This window comes from Oncorhynchus tshawytscha, linkage group LG15, assembly GCF_018296145.1.
Source record: "Oncorhynchus tshawytscha isolate Ot180627B linkage group LG15, Otsh_v2.0, whole genome shotgun sequence".
NCBI classification, from domain to species: Eukaryota; Metazoa; Chordata; class Actinopteri; order Salmoniformes; family Salmonidae; genus Oncorhynchus; species Oncorhynchus tshawytscha.
Genome location: NC_056443.1, coordinates 16,261,468 through 16,282,499, shown reverse-complemented (window position 1 = coordinate 16,282,499; position 21,032 = coordinate 16,261,468). Strand labels below are relative to the sequence as shown.

General features: G+C 43.2%; 1 protein-coding gene across 8 annotated transcripts in view; it reads left to right on the top strand.

The window, feature by feature from the left end:
- The window catches only part of si:ch211-200p22.4 (phosphatidylinositol-binding clathrin assembly protein), a 57,908-nt gene extending 37,002 nt beyond the window's left edge, over window positions 1–20,906 (top strand). Inside the window, exons 8-20 of one of the 8 annotated variants that reach the window (XM_024373287.2) lie at window positions 2,423–2,464; window positions 2,912–2,932; window positions 4,354–4,439; window positions 4,566–4,695; window positions 6,788–6,921; window positions 7,813–7,913; window positions 8,431–8,535; window positions 12,242–12,400; window positions 12,947–12,977; window positions 13,835–13,970; window positions 15,054–15,110; window positions 15,272–15,388; window positions 15,656–20,906. In XM_024373287.2, coding sequence (XP_024229055.1) covers window positions 2,423–2,464; window positions 2,912–2,932; window positions 4,354–4,439; window positions 4,566–4,695; window positions 6,788–6,921; window positions 7,813–7,913; window positions 8,431–8,535; window positions 12,242–12,400; window positions 12,947–12,977; window positions 13,835–13,970; window positions 15,054–15,110; window positions 15,272–15,388; window positions 15,656–15,670 — 1,134 coding nt within the window. In that variant the 3' untranslated portion in view covers window positions 15,671–20,906. Of the gene's footprint in view, window positions 1–2,422; window positions 2,465–2,911; window positions 2,933–4,353; window positions 4,440–4,565; window positions 4,696–6,787; window positions 6,922–7,812; window positions 7,914–8,430; window positions 8,536–12,241; window positions 12,401–12,946; window positions 12,978–13,807; window positions 13,971–15,053; window positions 15,111–15,271; window positions 15,389–15,655 lie in introns of all 8 variants that reach the window. The other 7 variants (XM_024373283.2, XM_024373284.2, XM_024373289.2 and 4 more) reach the window with 7 other exon arrangements.
- Window positions 20,907–21,032: the final 126 nt, after the last annotated feature.

Sequence of the window (21,032 nt, the reverse complement as noted above, 5' to 3'; positions counted from 1 at the left end):
GAACACTAAAATAAAACATCCTAGATCTGAATGAATGAAATATTCTTATTAAATACTTTTTTCTTTACATAGTTGAATGTGCTGACTACAAAATCAAACAAAAATTATCAATGGAAATCAAATTTATCAACCCATGGAGGTCTTGGATTTGGAGTCACACAAAATTAAAGTGGAAAACCACACTACAGGCTGATCCAACTTTGATGTAATGTCCTTAAAACAAGTCAAAATGAGGCTCAGTAGTGTGTGTGTGGCCTCCACGTGCCTGTATGACCTCCCTACAACGCCTGGGCATGCTCCTGATGATGGGGCGAATGGTCTCCTGAGGGATCTCCTCCCAGACCTGGACTAAAGCATCTGCCAACTCCTGGACAGTCTGTGGTGCAACTTGGCATTGGTGAATGGAGCGAGACATGATGTCCCAGATGTGCTCAATTGGATTCAGGTCTGGGGAACGGGCTGGCCAGTCCATAGCATCAATGACTTCCTCTTGCAGGAACTGCTGACACACTCCAGCCACATGAGCTCTAGCATTGTCTTGCATTAGGAGAAACCCAGTGCCAACCGCACCAGCATATGGTCTCACAAGGGGTCTGAGGATCTTATCTCTGTACCTAATGGCAGTCAGGCTACCTCTGCTGTGCGCCCCCCCAAAGAAATGCCACCCCACACCATGACTGACCCACCGCCAAACCTGTCATGCTGGAGGATGTTGCAGGCAGCAGAACGTTCTCCACGGCGTCTCCAGACTCTGTCACGTCTGTCACATGTGCTCAGTGTGAACCTGCTTTCATCTGTGAAGAGCACAGGGCGCCAGTGGCGAATTTGCCAGTCTTGGTGTTTTCTGGCAAATGCCAAACGTCCTGCACGGTGTTGGGCTGTAAGCACAAGCCACACCTGTGGACGTCGGGCCCTCATACCACCCTCATGGAGTCTGTTTCTGACCGTTTGAGCAGACACATGCACATTTGTGGCCTGCTGGAGGTAATTTTGCAGTGCTCCTCCTTGCACAAAGGAGGAGGTAGCGGTCCTGCTGCTGGGTTGTTGCCCTCCTACGGCCTCCTCCACATCTCCTGATGTACTGGCCTGTCTCCTGGTAGCGCCTCCATGCTCTGGACACTACGCTGACAGACACAGCAAACCTTCTTGCCACAGCTCGCATTGATGTGCCATCCTAGATGAGCTGCACTACCTGAGCCACTTGTGTGGGTTATAGACTCATGCTACCACTAGAGAGAAAGCACCGCCAGCATTCAAAAGTGACCAAAACATCAGCCAGGAAGCATAGGAACTGAGAAGTGGTCTGTAGTCACCACCTGTAGAACCACTCCTTTATTGGGGGTGTCTTGCTAATTGCCTATAATTTCTACCAGTTGTCTATTCCATTTGCACAACAGCATGTGAAATGTATTGTCAATCAGTGTTGCTTCCTAAGTGAACAGTTTGATTTCACAGAAGTGTGATTGACTTGGAGTTACATTGTGTTGTTTAAGTGTTCCCTTTATTTTTTTGAGCAGTGTATTACGTCATCTTACCCACACACATAAAGATAGACATCATGCACACACACACACACACACACACACACACACACACACACACAGTTTTAAGATTGCTGTCTGTTAAAGATTCTCAACCAAATTTACTGAGCTTGTGCAATTATGACAATCAATGAACATATGATCCCCTAACAGTTGTGCAAAGTTGGTAGTCTTGTTCTAACATATTCACTGCTGTAATGGCTTCCAAAGTTGCTTCCACCAAGCATTCATTACATCTTATTTTTTATTAAATTGGAAAATTTTATTTTTCTTGTGTAGATCGGTAAAGAAATCATCAAATGTAATCAATTTTTTTTAATGACATTTTAAGGCTGTGCAATTGGTGTACACTTTCACTGTTCCAATGTTTTGGCCTCAAGCTTCACGTTATTTCAATGTTTTTGGGGCTTTTTAAATGTCTGTTCAATTGCTTGCCATTCATTTGCCACACCCACACCATGTCTTGTCTCTCATTGGTCACTCACGAGACATACTCAACATTGTCCAATCATATTCATCGATCCAGTTGTCAGCATTTTTGATATAGACCCTTGTTTATTTCAGTTGTTTAGAGGTTGTGTCCCAATAATCTGATATTTCTCATTAAGTGTGCACTTGTTCGCTTCCCTTTATGGATTTGAAAGGAAATGACTGGTATATGGAAACACCCTTCAGCCCATGCCTACACCAATCTAATGCTTATATATTTTTGAGGAGTGGTGTACGAGTGCACACTTCAGGAAGAACGAGAGGTTATTTGGACTCACCCACAGTAGTCACTGCATGGGAGTAATGATTCCTTTATTTATTTATTTTCTTTCCCCCGTTGTTTTTTCCGTTGGCCCGTTTGTTTGGTTTTCGTTCGGTCTTTGTGACCACAGCAAGTTGGAATAGATCAGGGTGATATCCCCGATCTCTCACAGGTCAGTGGTACATTTTTCATCTCTCTCCTCTTCTGGCTCCACCAACATGCTTTCATCCATCTATTCGTTCATGTTACAGCCGACAGCCTCTCTCTTACTGTACATATTCGCTCCCTCTCTCCTTCGGTCTCTCTCGCTCTTTTCTCTGTACTCAATCATTCACTCATTTTTCTCTTTGTCAAACTCTTAACAAGTTACCCTGTCTTATACTTTCCCTATGAATCTGTTGGTTCAATTGATTTAGTATTTATTTTTCAAATTATTATTTACACTGCAGGCCCAAATAGGCACTTGTAAAGAAAGTATTTAACTGGCTATATAAATACCAATAACTTAAGGCACCAAGCTTGATAGTGATGCAAACGGAAATATTGGATTTTGAGTGATACATAATTCCCATTCCCAGTATACCATTTAAAATAGTTCCTTTATCATTCTCCTCCACAGACCATTAAAGGATCATGCATTGTAGGTGGTGGGTTACTTACTGTAATGCTTTTAACCCTAGCATCCCTCCCACTAAAGGCATTTCACTGTGCACGAAACATTCAAACTTGAAACTATACTGCATCTCCCCTCCCCATACAGTATACACAGAGTTTTACAAATTGTTGACTCGCCATAGCTTGTGTTCTCTGACATCTTGACCTACCCACCCTGGTTTGCATGTAGCCCTCGCTCGCTCCCTCACACGCACGCATGTAGCCTTGTCCCTTCCTACACGCACGTGCGCACACGTAGACATGCATGAGTGCAGACACACTTTGGCCCGGGGAGGGGGGGAGAAAGGTCAACCATATGAATGAATTATGAGAAACGTATTCCTCTCCTCCCACCATTCAGACAGACAGACAGGCCTATGATAAAGAAAGCATTTTAGGGATTTTTAACATATTCATTTAAACTATATTTGACCCCTTGATTATCACATGAATGCATCATCGTAGTTGTAGCTATGACTTGAAAAGATTTCTGTCTTCAAACTTCAAAGCACATCTTGTTTTGAAAGATTGTCGGGGGATAACTAGCGATCAAAAAGGGGGAAACGAAACTATTCCCTCTTCTTTTACTTTGCTCTTTTGTTCTCTCTACCTCACTTTCTTTCCTCTCTGTGTGTCGAGTGGAATGTTTGGGGAATACGTACAGGGTTCAGTCAGAGTTCCATGCTCAGTCTGTTTTTAACTTCTGTGCTTTCTTTGTAAGAGGGAATAGAACTGTGTGTGTGTGTGTGTGTCTGCTAATATTATTGATGTCTGATTTGGTCTCTAAACAATCTAAAGATAGTCTACTTTTGACCACAGCCGCATTGATCGTTCGCCTTGATGTCACCGTAGGTCAAAAGTGCGGCACCACACGGGGAATAAGGTGCCATTTGAATTCATTTTCTCTTGGAATGGGTCTCAAATAGCACCCAAATCTCTATCTAGTGCACTACTTGTAGTGCGTAGGGTGCCATTTGGGACGCGCCCTTAGTGAAAGCCAAAGCGCCAGCCTTGCCCACTAGGCTATGCCCTCTCAGGATGTTTATATGTTGGCACAAACCAGACAGGACAGAACGGGGTTTATGTGCATGTTTCTCAACCTCTGCTACCTTCCCTCTGTTCTCTCCTCGTTTTTCTGTTTGCTGAAACTTGTTATTATTAACCTACTAATACTGAGCGACCTATTCCCTATATAGTGCCATTTGGTCCGAAGATGTAGTTCTATTCTAGGAATTTGATGCATTGTGGGTAGACCTCTGGGACTAACAACCGTGTGCGCGTGTGTTTATTGATGTGTGTGACGTGTGAAGTGAATGAGTGCGTCATGTCATGTGAAAGAGAGGAAGAGCTGGTTCTGTCTCTCACTCCCCTCCCCTCTTCTGTTTTCTCTGCTTCTCCTCCTTCCAGGCTCCTAGTAGTCTCCTGGAGGCTCTGGAGCAGCACCTAGCCTCTCTGGAGGGGAAAAAGACCAAGGAACTCACCGCTGATACAAGGTACTGGACTGGCGAGACAATGAACACTTGGTGATATACATTATCGTAAAACTTGTTTAAGAAGCACACATAGGAAAGACATGTCCCCTCCTAATACCTCTGTTCTTGCCTCTGTCCTCTCCATAGAGCGTCCACACTGTCCAGTGCTGTGTCGTCTCTGTCCAATACAGGCATGTCATTCAGCCGCATGGACGAGAAGGAGAGACAGCAGGCCTTAGAGGAGGAGCAGGCCAGACTGCAGGCCCTCAAGGTACAGGTAACACACCATTACACTAATGCTAAAAATGATACTACACCGATGCATAATTTTACACAGCTACACTAACCACCACTACACTGGTGGACAGGGAGATAAATATGTTACTACATCATTACAACAAATTACATTTCTGCACAAAATTACATTTACATTTTTAACTTACCTTTATTTAACTTGGCAAGTCAGTTTTAAGAACAAATTCGTATTTACTATGACGGCCTACACCGGCTAAACCCGGACGACGCTGGGCCAATTGTGCGCCACCCTATGGGACTCCCAATCATGGCCGGTTGTGATAGACTGGATTCGAACCAGGGTGTCTGCAGGGACGCCTCAAGCACTGAGAAGCAGTGCCTTAGACCACTGCGCCACTCGGGAGCCCTACATTATACCCTTGGCCTATTCAGATTTAACTGCCTGAAAACAGGGTGTCCGCGGGTCCTTAAAGTCTGACATTCATGCTCTTGGTTGCCATGACATCCTCCTCCAGACAGGCCAGGGGAGCGGTGGCAACCCCTGTTTCAAAGCGGGTGAAGAACTTGTTTAGTTCATTGGCTGTAGAGGCACACCCTCTCGGCCAGGCAGGGATCGATGCGTTGCCTACCTTTTTGAAGGGGGTGTTTGCCATATTCTTAATGCCCAACCAGGCAGACCGAGAGTCTCCCTGAAACATTATCTCCACCTTATCTCTGTACTGGCATCTCGCATTTTTTAAATCTCTTTGTTCCCCTCTCTCTGTTCCCGGAGGCAAACACTTGTTTCTTCCTATTAAGCACCACTTTCGATTCTTTGGTCACCAATGGTTTGTTGTTTGGAAATATCTTACATGTTTTTTTGGGGCTCACCAAATTAACACAGAATTCAATATAGCCAGATATTACGTTAGTCATCTCGTTCAGATCAGCTGATGATTCTTCAAATACACTCCAGGTGGTACAAACAAAGCATCACTGCAATTGATCAATACTGTCATTGTCCCACACCTGTATTTGTTTTTCCACCACCGTCTGTCTATAAGTTGGTTGTAGAAAAACAGTGTTATGATCTGATCCATGCAGTGGAGGTCTGGCCAAGGATGAATACGCTTTGGGGACCGAGCCGTGACAAATCTTATTTTTCGTTGTTAGACTAGTCACATACAGCATCAAGCTCTTGATCGAGGTTAAAAATGTCAGCTGCTTTGACACTGTTTGCTCTTGGATGGATATAAACAACTGTCAGAAAAAGCTGGGGGAATTCATGGGGGAGGTAGAAGGGGCGTAGTGACACTGACAACAGCTCTATAACAGGGGTGCATATTTTTTTCCTGACAATTGTAGTTTTACACCATCTTTCATTTAGCAGAACAGGAGCACCTCCGTGCTCCTTACCAGTAGCTTCACTGTCTCTGTCCATACGAGTGATCGAGAATCTGTCAGGGGTGACTTCAGTCGGGCACCGCCTCCGACAGCCAAGTTTCAGAGAAGGCCATCACACAGGCCTCCCTGTATTCATATCGATACCGTGAGTTTGCCCGTAATTCGTCCATTTTCCCCGATTGGACCATGGAGAGCAGGGTAGTTGGAAGCGGAATCTTTGTTTTTGTTCCTCTGCATTATACCGCCTTTTCCTCTTCCTTCTTAGTAGTCCTTCACCCAGGTTGTTGTGTCTCACGATCTCTGCAGGTATGTCCCCTTTGATTGGTTCTCCCGAACGTGAGTTATTACATTGTAAAAGATTTAGTTTCTGCAGTAGCGGATGTGTGGTGCCACCGACTTTTTCGTAGATTCGCGTGCTGTTTCAGGTACCAGCAAAAGTCATCCAAGTAGGAGAATTATCCACTGTACGCACTTCATGTCCCTCTACCGTAGCTTAATCAGTAATCCGATGCAACATAAAACACTATTAAACTACTAAAAGCAAAGCAACAAAAACGGACGAGTTTAAACAACGAACCTGGAACAAACGCTGCAGGCCACCACTGCGCAGCGCCCCAAGACTGATTTGGAGCCTGCTCAGTCTGACGCTGCTCAGTCTGTGTCAAGCATGAATCCCTCAGTCGTAACCAACTTTGTTTGGTAACTGTGTGTGTTTTTCTTTGTTTCTCCAGGACCAGCGTCTGAAGGAGATTGGCATGTCCACTCCATCTGCCTCCCCAAGTACACAGTCTATGGGCAGTGTCAACAACAACCACCACAACACCAATCAAGGCATGGAGCTATTCAGTGCACCCTCCACCAACAGGTACTACTGTTATAACATGGTTACTACAGGTTGAAGGAGGTTATCTAGTGTTATAAAGGTATGATTCAATTATTCTATTCAGATTTATGTTGATTCTTTTGATTATAGATTCTCTCTGTGATTTTTTTTGTTTGGGGGGGTTCAAAGGTTGGTATCAGTTTGTTTTGTTGACTTAAAGGGATTGTTGAGGCAATCTATATTTCAGTGGAATTACCCTTACCTTGAGTTGTTTCTCAAGCCAGAAGTTACCATATTAGCATTGTCAAAATTCATTAATGTTAACAGGTGTACCGATGTTAGCAAAACTGCCTCAAAAACACAAACACGTAGCGTCGATACTCGTAAAGAACCTGTCCATGTTCTTCCCCGCAAGAATGTTACTTTTCTAGTAATATCTCAATGCTGAATATCTGTATATTCCATTGCTCTGATAGTGCCATCAAGCCACCTGTGAGTGCCCAATGGTATATACAACTTTATTGTCCATGTTACAGCAAACAGAAACAGAGAGACTACATGAGGAAATGTAGCCTCACAAATCCAGCGACTATTTCAGCAGTGTGTATGTTAGAAAATTGTGAACTCCACCAACTACCGAACTTGGTTTTGAAGTGTTTTTGAGCAGGTTACAGCTTGCGAACATTGGTTTGGTTGTTTACATTCATGAATTTTGATGATACTATCTGTGGCATAACATTGATTATTGTGCATTCTGTCACTGGGCCTTAATGCACAACTCAATGTAAGGTAAATTCCACCGAAATATATAGATTTCACCTGAACTAACCCTTCAGTTGTTGATTGTTTGGGCATATAGGGGCAATTTGAATCACATTTATTTACTCATTGATTTTCTTTCCCTCTTCCCTGTCTCGTCTTATTTCTCTCTAGCATGCCCAACCTCAGTAGTGATCTATTTGACCTGCAGCCAGCTTTCCTACCTGCTGTCCAGAGCACTCCCTCGATCTCTACAGCCACCAGTGCCTGGGGAGGTAGGTCACAAACACATTTGGACACACACGTGCATGCAATATACACATGGAAATTCACACACACAGTTTTTATCTACTTAACCTCCTGAACTTCAGGTTCAGATCCGGGGCAGAGATGTATTGTGTTGATTAGCTGTGTATTATGTCACACACACGACACAAGTTTCAGTTAACATGTGTGTTCTGACAAGCCTCTGTCTTTAAAGTCAGGTGGCTTTTCAACTGTAAAAATTCATGCTCATGTGTCTCTGAGTTCTCTTCATGTCTTCAGCCATTCATGTGTTCGTTCATCCATCAGTTAATTCACTTGTTTCATCCACTTATCGTCCATCCATTCAGCCATGACTTTCTCATCCGCTAGAAGCACCGACACGGCTGAAATATTGTTTAACATTTTGTCCAATAAATATTAATTTAAAGAACATATGGTTCGACAGACACCGATACCAACCAACCCAGAAGTTGAATAGAAACTTTACAATAGTAATATGTAGCCTTTATGACCTTTGTCCCCTAGGTGCTGCTGAGACAGCTGAGTCCTCCATGAGTGTAGATTTTGATGCTGTTTTCGGGGGCGGGGCTAGAAGACAGGCCAATTACGACGTACAGCCTGCCACCGATGGTAAAGAGACACAACGGCTACGTCCCAAATGGCAACCTATTCCCTTTATAGTACACTACTTTTCACCAGGGCCCATAGGGCACTATATAGGGTGCCATTTCGGACACAGACAACCCTAAATAAACCTACTAAACAACCTCTGGCTTAGCTTACTGCTCCCCTATAACAACTATAATCAATTACTTTTAGTGCTGGTTCATATCTCTGATTTGGTTTTGCTAATGGCCCGCTAAGTAAATCAACCTTTTCAGGCTTGGGCTTGTATCCACAAATCGTCTTAGAGTAGGTGTACTGATCTAGGATCAGTTTTTCCTTTTTAGATCCTAATGAACACAATTATATGGACATATACCATATCAGCAATCTTACTCTGAGATGCTTTATGGATACAGGCTCTGGTTTAGATTTCTGGTTGGGTTTTTGCTATGGGCCAGCTAATCCTTTAGGCCTGGGGTTTCTGCTACCACAGTTTCCATTTGTGTGTTTTTAAAGCCTTCAGTAGGAATTTCCTGGTGGGGATCTCACTCCATTCCATCTGTTTGTAACTCATCTCTTTCTTTCTCTGTGTGCGTGGCTTGTCATCTCAGTCCGTTCCTAATCGCCTGTCACTCATCCATTTGTTGTCGTCCACACAGTCCCACACTCTACACAGACAATCCATCTCTTTGGAGGCACTGAGGTGGTACCTTTCCATCTGTTCTCCTCCATCTCTTTCCCTCATCTGTCCTCTACTCCCTCCATTCTCAGCCTTTCCAAACAATTAGCTTAATAGTTAACTCATCTTTCTTTGTAAAACTAGATTTTTCTTTCTTTCCTGCCCTCTGATCTGTATGTTATGGTGAGTGGGCTATTTTTCTGATTCTTTCCTTCTCTCTCCCTTCCTCCGTGTGCTAGTTGTCTCTGATCCTTCCCTTCTGTTTCCTGCTTGCAAAGCAGGAAGTTCTTACTTCATGAATGTGGCCTATGGCCAGATGGCACCCTATTCCCCATTGGGCTATGGTCAAAAGTAGTGCACTATGGTAGTATGGGCTCAGGTCAAAAGTAGTGCCCTACATAGGGAATAGAGTTACATTTGGGACGCATAGCTATGTCAGCACAATGTCCAGAAGCTAGACATCGCTTCTTAGACAAATATTATTTGTCCTTTTTTTTGTTTTCGCTTCCTCACTTTTTTTCCTGTGATGGGAGGATAAGGAGTGATGAGAGGTGGCAGCTGTCTGTGCAACTCTGTTGTGCTCCCTGTCTTTTTTTCTCCCCCACGCTACTTTGTCTTGCCCTCCTTCGATCGGTCTTCCTCTTCTGTCACACATTCTGATTGCCCCTATTTGTCTCTTTCCTCTCTCCCTTCTCTGTTCCCCCCTCCCTCCCTCCCTCCACCATCCCTTTTCCTACCGCTCTCCTAGTTGAGGGCAATGTGTTCCCATTTTTAGAATGATTGTTGACAGACCATTGTGGTACTAATGTAATGTTTGCACAGTGAAATACTCCATGACTGCATCCCAAATGGCAGCCTGTGGGCCTTGGTCAAAAGTAGTGCACTATATAAGGAATAGTGTGCCATTTGGGATGGAGCCATGCAGTGTAACCAGACCAATCAGCCCTGTACAGTAATAGAGTAGTATACCACACACGCACCGGTCAGCCTACAGTACAGCCTCAATAAGTGTAATGACTCAACAACATGACACCACAAGCACATAAATCCATCATAACACAAATATAGCTACTGCTGCTGAGCCTAGAAATGGAAGGAATGGAACAAACACCCATTTCTCATAATACTGCTACTGAGGCTGACTAGAAACTGAAGGAGTAGACAGGGCACATCTACTGTTTTAGTCTAGATATGGAATTAATATAATCCGTCAGCATAATGACTCCACAACATGTCAGCCACAAGGAACTACAGTGCCTTCAGGAAGTATTCATACCCGATGACTTATTCCACATTGTTGTTACGGACTGAATTCAAAATGGATTAAATCTATTTTCTAACCCATCTACACACAATGCCCCACAATGAATGTTTTGCAAATGTATTAAATGAAATACAGAAATATTTAATTATTCACACCCCTTTGCTATGACACTCCAAATTGAGCTCAGGTGCCTCCAATTACCTTTAATCAATCATGTTGTAGTGACATCTCAAGGATGAAGTCCACCTGTGGCCAATTAAATTGTTTGGATTTTGAAGGAAACACCTGTATAAGGTCCCACAGTTGACAGTGCATGTCAGAGCAGAAACTATACCATGAAGTTCAGGTAACGATCCGTAGAGCTCTGGGTGAGAATTGTGACAAGGCATATATCTGAGGAAGGGTTTAAAACAATTTCTTGAATGTTAAAAGCTTCCACGAGCATTGGGGAATGGGGTAAAATACAGAACTACCCAGGCTGGTCAGACAGCCTCGAGGCACAAACTGAACAACCAGGCAAGAACAACCTTGGTCAGGGAGGTGACCAAGAACCCAACGACCTCTCTGACAGAACTACAGAGTTCCTTGGCTTAGATGGGAGAACCTGCCAGAAGGACAACAGTCTCTACAGCACTTCACCAATCTGGGCTTTATGGGAGAGTGGCCAGACAGAATTCATCCCTGAGAAAAAGGCACATGACGCCTGGAGTTTGCAAAAAGGCACGTGAAAGCCTCTGGAGTGGCAGAAGAGTCTGTGGTCTGATGATGATACAAAAATTGAACTCTTTGGGCTGAATACAAAGTGCTATGTTTAACACCATCCCTACCGTGAAGCATGGGGGTGGCAGCATCATGCTATTGGGATGCTTTTCGGTGGCAGAGACTAGTATGGATCAAGAGAACAATGAATGGAACCAAATATAGCCAAGTCTTTGATAAGCGCCTGCTTCAGAGTGCTTATGACCTTAGACTAGGGTGAAGATTTACTTTCCAACAGGACAATGACCCCAAGCATACAGCCAAAGCAACGCTGAAATGGCTTCAGAACAAGAATGCGAAAGTCCTTGAGTGGCCCAGCCAAAGCCCAGACTTGAATCCCATTGAAAATCTGTGGAAAGACTTAGATTGCTCCCCATCTAATTTAACAGAGCTTGAGGTAATCTGTAAGGAAGAATGGGAGGAAATCCATAAATCCAGATGTGCAGAGCTTATGCAGACATACCCAAGACGACTCAAAGCTCTAATCGCAGCCAAAGTTGCTTCTACAAAGTATTGACTCAGGGGTGTGAATACTGCAAAAATGTCAAACATGTTTTACTTTGTTATTGGCTATATGTGTAAATGGGTTGAGGGGGGAAAAATCTATTTAATCCATTTTGAGTTCAGGCTGTAAAGCAAACAAAACTGAATTCTTTCAAGGGATATGAATTATTTCTGAAGGCAATGTAAATCCAGCACAACACAAATACTGCTGCTCAGCCTAGAAATGTGGTGTATAGACGGGACACAGCTACTGAGCCCTGAGCGTAGAAATAAAAGGGAACACGTCCTTTTTATTTTCTGTACGTGTCATGATACTGAACAGATGGTTTGTGATCCCACAGCCTGATCTTGCCTCCCAAGTCCTCTTTTCTCTTGCTTGAGTCAAATCTTTCCTGCATGTGCGCTGCTTTTCTTTTAACCTCATATCCCATCTGTGTGTGATACTTGACCATGCTTTGTGTTTGTCTAATCTCTGAGTATGAATAATGTAATTAAATCTATGTCTCCCTGTATCTTTCCTCCAGGGTTTGACGCTCTAGGGGACCTGCTGAAGCCCACAGTGCCCAGCCACAACCAGGCTCCTCCCATGGCCCTGCACCACCCTGGTCATCCCCATCCAGGGCACCCAGGAGGCAAGCTGCTGCCCAATGACCTTGACTCGTCCCTTGCCAACCTCGTTGGCAGTGAGTACTGTATAGACAACATATATTGTTCTTTTGTATCCTCACATCTGTCTGTTCCTGCCTCTTTCTCCCCTCTGCCTCCTCCATTTGTTTTGGTTTCTTTCGCTTTGTGCTTTCTCCTTACTTCTCATGTGACTATTTCTCCCTCCCTCTTCTCTCACCCTTGGTCTTGTCCTCTAGTGAATGTCTGCTAGTGGTAGAGATGTCAATAGAAACAGTTGGACCAGCCTAATGGTAGCGGATGGCCTATCTGCCAGAGCTCTTGCCTGAGAGCCATTGGTGGGAAGGGAGAGGACACACAGAGAGAGGAACCCAGTAGGGAGGCACTGGTCTCAGTCTACTGTATGTTTAACAGCCTTCACTACCCCCTGCCAGGGCTGGCTGGCTCTCTCGTTCTGTCTGCCTGTCTCACTGTCTTTTAGATAGACTCGCTCACTTTTTTTCAAACCCTCTGATGCTTTTGCTCTCTTCTTTCTCATACTCACTTCCTTGTTCTCTTGCTCTCCTCTTTCTGTCTCACCATCCCTCGCTCTCTCTCATCCTCAGATCTGCAGTTCGGAGGAGCCCCAGCCAAGAAGTAAGTGTCGGAGTTGTGATGTGTGTCTGCATGCGTGTGTGGGTCTCTCTGAGTCGGGAAGTGATGTAGTGCCAGACTACTTCAGCCTTTTCCCTAGACAATAGAAGGCTTTGGGGGGCTGGCATCCTATAGTTATCCAGTCCCAGATAGCCCCTGCTCAAAACAGTCTACTTCAAGACATGAGAAACACTTAAAATAAGTATCTAGTGAATGGAAGTTATACTCGTGTTTTTAATGACAAAACAATGTGTTGTATCAACAATGGAACAGACTGACTGCAGGGTTTTCCCTAGACGATAGACTTTATGGCGGACTGCCATCCCACTCTACTGTACTAGGGCGAGCCGACTCAAAGCCCAGCCAATGATGAAAAGCTTCTGTGCTGCTCAAATCTGTTGAAAAATAAATGTAAACTAAAATAACTTGCCCGCATCATTCAAATCTGCAGGATTTTTTAAAACCTGTAACAAGACACATTGAGACCTAGTGAAGAGCTCGAGCTACAATATTGTAATAATATATTTTATTTTTAACACTCTTTTCAAAAACACATGCAGGCTTGTATAACTAACCTTGTGGGGCCACACAATTCTGTATCATTCAAAATCCTGTTTTCCTGAAACCTTAACTCTTGCTTCTAAACCTAAACCCCATTTAGAAATAGCATTGACCTTGTGGGGACCAACAATGTCCCAAGTTGGACAAATCTTGTTCGTTTACTATTCTTGTGGGGACCAGAAGTCCTCACAAGTATAGTCAAACAAGTCCACACCTGCATAATATCCATGGTAACAGTTGATTAACGAGTGTGGTGTTTTTGCACGGTGCATTTTGTCGTTGTGTGCTCCGGTGTTCAGGCCAGACATGCAGTGGAGTCAGCCTGGAGAGAAGAAGCTAACTGGGGGACACAACTGGCAGAGCAAGACTATGACTAGCACCACGGCCTGGAACCCTGCTCCCATGGCCCCTGCACCCATGCCTGTACAACACATGGTGAGTGGTAGTGTGTGTTTGTGTATTATGTAACCTGTTTTGAGATTGTCCAGTAAAATAGATATGCGCTAGTCAAGACTGAGTGTGTGCGCTAGTCAAGACTGAGTGCTGAGCTTGCCAGTGGATGATTGTCGTCCCGATCTCTTCCACAATACTGACTGACTGTGGAAATCTGTCACTAACCCCTGGCTTCTTCTCTTCCTCCCTCCTGTCCTCCCCTCTGTCTCTTTCTGTCTCGTTCTCTTCGCTGTAATTATCTTCTGTTCTTTGTTATCATCCTCATTCCTCTCATCCTGTTTCTGCTGCGTTTAATTCACCTTCCTCATTGCCTCTCTCTCTCTCTCGCACTTTGTGCGTCCTTGCCATGCAGAATGGGATGTTCTATGCCAGTTATGTAAGTAGTAGGGTATGTCCCAAATGGCAGCCTATTCTCTATAGAGTGCACTACTTTTCACCCAGTGCCTATCTAGTCTGTTTGGAGCAACTTCTGGTGTTTATTACGATTCTCTACCCAGAAGTGTAGACTCATTGTGAAGTGTACTCTCACTCCTCATGCATTTGATTGGTGCAAGCATGGCTGAAGGAAGTGTCCACCATATTTCTTACATCGGTCTATTTGTTTTGAATCCATGAGGGGGAGTGTACTCACTGGGTCAGTATCAGCTTCGTGCGCTCTCTCCCTCCCTCCTGCATTCCTTCCCTACTTGTCGTTTTGTTTTTAAAGATAAGAGGGTTTTTTCCTTCCTCCCTGTACTTGTAGTTGAAGTGATTTCCTCACCCTACTGCCACCTGCCTTTAGAGACTAGTGTTTATTTCTACCAGGGAGAGGCACGCTACTGTTCTCCTTAGGTGCTTAACTGATAAAATACTGCACTAGGCTAATTTGTTAAAAGAACACTACTCTAGTCAATTTGATTTTTACAACCTCACTTCCACGCATGTTATTTATCTGTAGTTGTGAATGTGATGGTGTCCATGAGCATCTGTGATTTCATTACCTGTACCTCCTTCGCTGTATAGACTCCCCTTTTAGCCTCTCCGCTGCACTATTTGTGAGTTGCTAATCAGGTCTCTCTCTAACAGGCTCCAGCTCCTATGACATTCCCAATGACGACGCCGCAAGTGCCTATGTATGGAATGGTCAGTGCTCACACGCAACAGGACACATTCAACATCACGTGTATAACCTAGATGTATTGTCCTAAAATAATTACTGTGGTCTAGCAGTCAAAAAAAAAGAAGTGTAACCAACAAAGAGACGACATACTTGAGTACTGGAAAAATGTTTCTCCCTCTCTCAGGTCCCCCCTCAAATGGGTCAGATGGGGAGTGTACAGTTGATGGCCCCCCAGCCCATGATGTATAACCAGCCTGTACTCAGACCCACCAATCCCTTCGCCCCCATGCCTGGAGCCCAGGTAACCACGCACCATTTCTTCAGCCCTACCACCGTACACCATAATACCACATCCATATTACCCCTTTAAACCCCACAAACCTCTGTCACCATCCCTAAAGCCCAAGGAAACCACCCCCCCCCCAAACCATTTAGTTCAGATTGGCCCCATCCATATAGTTCAGGTACAACCCAAATGCCTGACCAGCCCAACCTTTACTTCCTCTTTGACTAGTCTTCTTTGTGTTAAACCTTGTAGTCTGTCTTTATTTCTGACTCTCTCTTTCAGATGCAGTTCATGTAATCTCATGGGGGGAGCAGAGTGCCGAAAGCGATGGCAAAAACACACGCCGAGCGAACCACCGAAGACTAAATGAACGAAGGAATGACAGACAGACGAAAGGACAGACAGAAGGAAAACCAACCAACACCAAATATGAGAGGAGGAGAGAAGAAAAAGAAAGGGAGGATCAACCCGGGAGATGAGAAGGGTGGAAGGCTAGAGCACGGAGGGGATATGTCATAATAAAGGCGCATCTCTGTCTGAAACAGCCCCCCTCCTGAAAAAAATTATAAATAGTGTATATTAAAAAAATAAACACCCAAAGCCCATTACTGGGTTTAAAACTACCTAAAACTTGAATGTGTAGGTCGTTTTCAGTCGACAGAGTGAAGGGGTCAGGGGTTAGAGGTCTTAAGTTTATTGCACTTAGGACCAGTTTATACATTATAAAGTCTCTTGGTTGGGTTAGTTTGTCTTCTGTTACGTTCTCTGGTCATTGGTGTACAAAGGTAGCCTAGGCCCTGTTACGGTTACTGGGACTGTATTTATGTTGCTACTAAGCTGATATTGAGCAATTTGTCACAGAGTAAAAGAGTGATGGAGAAGAGGGGATCTAGCCATAGGCAGAAAAGACAGGTTTGGATTGAAAAAGATCTGTAGGTTAAATGTTGCATCCACTCTCTTTGGTTGCATCCACACAGGTAGGAAGACGTAGGTGTTTGGATTCAGTTTTTCTATCTCGAAGCACGTGTGTTTGCGCGCAAGCTGTTAATAAACCATTTCTTTGTGAGCTGGTCTCTACCTTCTTTCTTAGGCGACAGATCACCAATTGGAGCGGTTTCTAGACATCTTTATTTTAATTCTCCAACTTTCTCACCGTTACTGATATCGATCAAACCGGTGGAACCAAAGTCACACAGTACCGTTTGTCCCTGCTCGCTTGCCATCCTTGACTGTTAGGTAGCGAAGAAAAGCACTCACGGTGTGTATGTTACCCAAGGGAGCTGTTTCAGACACGGAGAAGCCTTTACCACATGCAATCAGACTGAGTATAAACATTAAGGATAGCCCTCTATACTCATCCTCACAACCACCATCCTACCACCAGCCTAACCCTCAACCTCCTTATGTCTATTTGTCCATGGAGAGCCACTGGAGAACTGTTGTAAAGTGTTTTTAATCCCTCTCTACTTTATTTGTGTCTCTTGTAAAAACAGTTTCTTCTTCATCCTCGGTGTGTCCTTAAATGTTGACGGATTCGCACGCACACTAAATTACACACACAAAGCATGTTACACACACACACACACACACACCTCCATCCTGCGGAAACAATGTTTGATTTCAGAATAGGATCATTCTGACGGTTGATGTCACAATTTGTGTTTCCTCTATCATAATGTCCATTGCTCTCGATGGTGTCCTATTGTTGCTAAAGCCATATGCAGTCATTTTCTTCCCAACTGTCAAGATGGGTCAAATGAAAGGATGTCAAAATAACTTTTTGTGTCAAAGGAAGGATATTGTCAAAATGTTGATGACTCAACAGAACTGTTTCATGTTTTTATTTTGAACAAATATATGTGCCGATAAGTTTGGTACTGGTTAGTGCTGAATGAAACTTAATTGCCAAGGGTTACTTTATTGTTAAATATTTGGGGGACATGGAGTTGAAATGGACAATACTGGTTTGAGCATACTCTTGGTCCCATAGGCTTTATAAAAGATGTCAATGTAACTGAACTGTTGGTGCCAAAGGTCAAAACAGGTATAGGGTCACAGTTGCCATACTTTTCGCTGTCTAATTCCCCTGTAATGACACATCGGTTTGTTATATATGCCATGCGTTTCTCATTGAGGACCGTTTTCTGTTTACTTCCTATATCTTGACGCTGAAGCCAATAGTGAGTTATGCCCCCTAGTTATGTTATATATATCATTATTTTTTGATGAACAAGCTGAAATGTTTCACTGATATGACCACATTCAGAACCTGAAAGAAAGGAGAGTTGGTGATAAATGAATGGATCAAATCAAAGTGTATTGCTCACGTACACAGATTTGCAGGTACAGCGGAGTGCTTGTGTTTTGAATGCACATGCAGATCCCTAAGACGAACCCTTCCCCTTGTCTCGGTCCACATCACCAGTGAGTTGAGTACTGTGGAGCGTCTAACTGATCCTTTTCACTTTCTAGTAGACATAGTGCTCTAGAACACTATCTTAGCAGCTTTGCTGCTCTTCGGTCTAGTGCGCATAGCTCTATATTCACCTCTTGGTGACTTGCCAATTGCCATTGTCTTCAAGATTATCTTGGTGGATGGTCACTGTCTAGTAGACCTAGCTCTAATTTCCCCTCTTAGCCTCTTTGTCACTGTCTAGCATGTATAGCTTTATCTTCTCTTGGTTTTTATTTTCTGTCAAGTTTATTTGTCAAACTCATTCGCTCCACCCTTGTACTTGATTGATGATTTAAAGTCACAAATTAGTAACTCCCCTCACCTGGTTGTCTAGGTCTTAATTAAAAGGAGAAAAAAACAAAAACCTGCAGACACTCGGCCCTCCATAGAATGAGTTTGACACCCCTGGTCTATTAGATATATTTAAAGAATTGTCTCCAGGATCACTTTAGATTCATTCCCCTTCTGATCTAGTTTCATTGTCTAGTAGAACTATATTTAGATAGAATCTCCTATTGGAGTCTTCACTGTCCAGTATGTATAGCTCTAGATTCTTCTTGCTTCTGCTTTTGTAGATGATACATTACAATCCCCTTTGTCTTATAGAGTCACTGGACTCAGTCATAGGCCTTCACTTAATCATGCTGTGAGTGGGCGTGTACGCCATCTTTAAACTTAAACTTTCTCTGATTGGATCATATGCATTTTATGTCTTGTCGGTGAAACCGACCTATCCACAATGTCTAAGGGGGATGTATACTCTCAATGATGAATTAAGTCTGTAGTCTTGAAGTATTTGAGGGTTCTGATGGCACTAGTCTTTGTCTGTAGGAAGGATTGCCTCGCTATAGTAGTACCTGTGTAAAAGGGGGTTGAGAACCAGTGGTGGTCGTTTGGAAGTTAAAGGTCCAATGCAGAGGTTTTCATCTCTATTTCAAATCCTTTCTAGGTAACAATTACTACCTTTTGATTGTTTTCAATTAAAATGGTCAAAAATAAGCAAAGATATAAGTTTCTCAAGCAAGAATTTTGTTAAGATTGTCAGGGAGTGGTCTGAGTGGGGAGGGGAATGCTAGCTGTAGGTTTGGAACGCTCTTATTGATCTATTAAATTTACCGCCTGGTGACGTCACCAAGCAAGCCAAAACTCCATCCCACCAAAACAGGCTGAAATTTGACTGTCTTTTCAAATATGTCTAACACTAAAATGGCATTTTCATTTTCACAATATCACACTATTATTCCAACCTTACTATGTGGATATATATTAAACACAGAAACCCTTCTCTGTGCTCCTCATACAGTGATAGTCCCTTACTCAGGAGGGTAGGAAGCTCTGGGTAGAAGTTGCTTTAAGAGACAGATCTAGGATCAGCAAACCCGTGGGGGAGAAATGCAAAACTGACCTTATACAGTTGTCCCTAGACACTGATCTTTGTATCCCAATGGCACCCTATTCCCTATGTAGGCCTCTGGTCAAAAGTAGTGTACTATATGGGGAATAATGCCATTTGGCACACAATCCTTGTTTGGCACTGAAGTTGATGAGCACAGCTTTTTCTCTGGAATTTATCATGTCTTATGTTCTCTGGTTCTTCAGTAGTTTCATTTCTCTGAGTCATTTTTAAACTAGATTGTTGTTCTGCATGGTACCCGGCCTGCCTGTGTTTTGTGTGTCTTTGAACTGGTTTCAAAATAGTGGAAGAATAGCAGAGGGGGAGAGAGACAGTGTGGAGACTACAATGTTGATTGTCCTATTATAATCTTAGGGGGTGCGTCTCAATAATCTTGTCTTTTTCTCTCGTCTTCTAAGACCTGAAGAGCGTTTGCTCCCAGAGCGAATGCCAACAATGTCAAATCACGCTGATGGTCTGTTTATGGTAGGCTTTTCTTCCCCTGTGCATGGTCGTGATGTGTTCTTTCTACAGCTCCCCTTAAAAGCATGATCTGATTTACTGTCTGTTAAAACTCCGGGTTCCGGATTGTCATGGTTGCATTTCTGATTACATGCTGTAAGGACAGACACCCCTAACCATAGCTCTAGGGTGAATCTCAATAGTCTTTCCTTGGCTCATTGCGTCCTCTGTCCTCAACGCATTGGAGGAGGTGGTCTGGGGGTGTAGCCAAACCCTTTTACTTTTCCAACGATGCCACGTTACTTTTTCCCTTTATTGAAATGGGTCTTTTGATCATATCTGCAAGTGTAGTACCCTCTAGTGGTTAGTCCCTGTAGTAACACAGTAATTGAAGATGTCATCAACCTGAAATGAAAAAGGAACAGGGAAAAAGAGGAATGGCTTTTTGGGGTTATAAACGGATAAATCTCTCCATAAAATTAATCAGTTTATACGTTATTTGCTCATTTTCAGTCAGTGTTTTTTTAATGATCATGTGATCCTTTTTAACCCTACATGTTTTTTTTTGGAAACTACCCTTCTGATAGCTGAACTGGTGATAACTATGTAAATATAAATAGAAACATGCAAACACATCACAATCCCTGTATTGTACTATACAGGGAATATGGGCTGCGTTTACACAGGCAGCCCAATTCTGATCTTTTGCCCAATTATTGGTAAAAGAGCTGATCCGACTGGTCAAAGAGAAATGCTTGAATTTGGCTGCCTGTGTAAACGCAGCCATGGTGTCATTTGGGACACATCCATACACACATCAGCCATAATGTTATTTTTGTCTTTGTATTATTATTTTTCTGAACATGAGAGCTATTTGATATTTGCATTATACAGTATATAGATATATAATAACACCCAAGGGGTGATTAAACGTATGAAGAAGGGGATTGGCTGCATATCTACAGGTTGCCAATGGGATATCATTGATTGTCAAGGATGCCAAATGATTCAGAGAATCACACCCTTGTCTCTGATTATTCTTCTTGTTCTTCCCCCTCTTTGTACATTTTTATTTATTTCTGCAGAAATATTAGGATTTTATTAAGCATGGAAATAATACAAAACGAACGTTACAGAAATACAAAAATCATTGGCTTTTATTTTACTTACTGTGTTTATTTTGATTATCTTTTTTTTGGAAGAAATAAAGTCATTTTCCATTCCTAAAGCATTTGGTGATTTTAATGATCATTTTTTTGTAGTGTGGAGTGTCTGCACTGAGTGAGGCTTGCTGCTTAAAACAATCTCCACTTACATTTTTGTAGATGCTCTTATTCAAAGTGACTGGA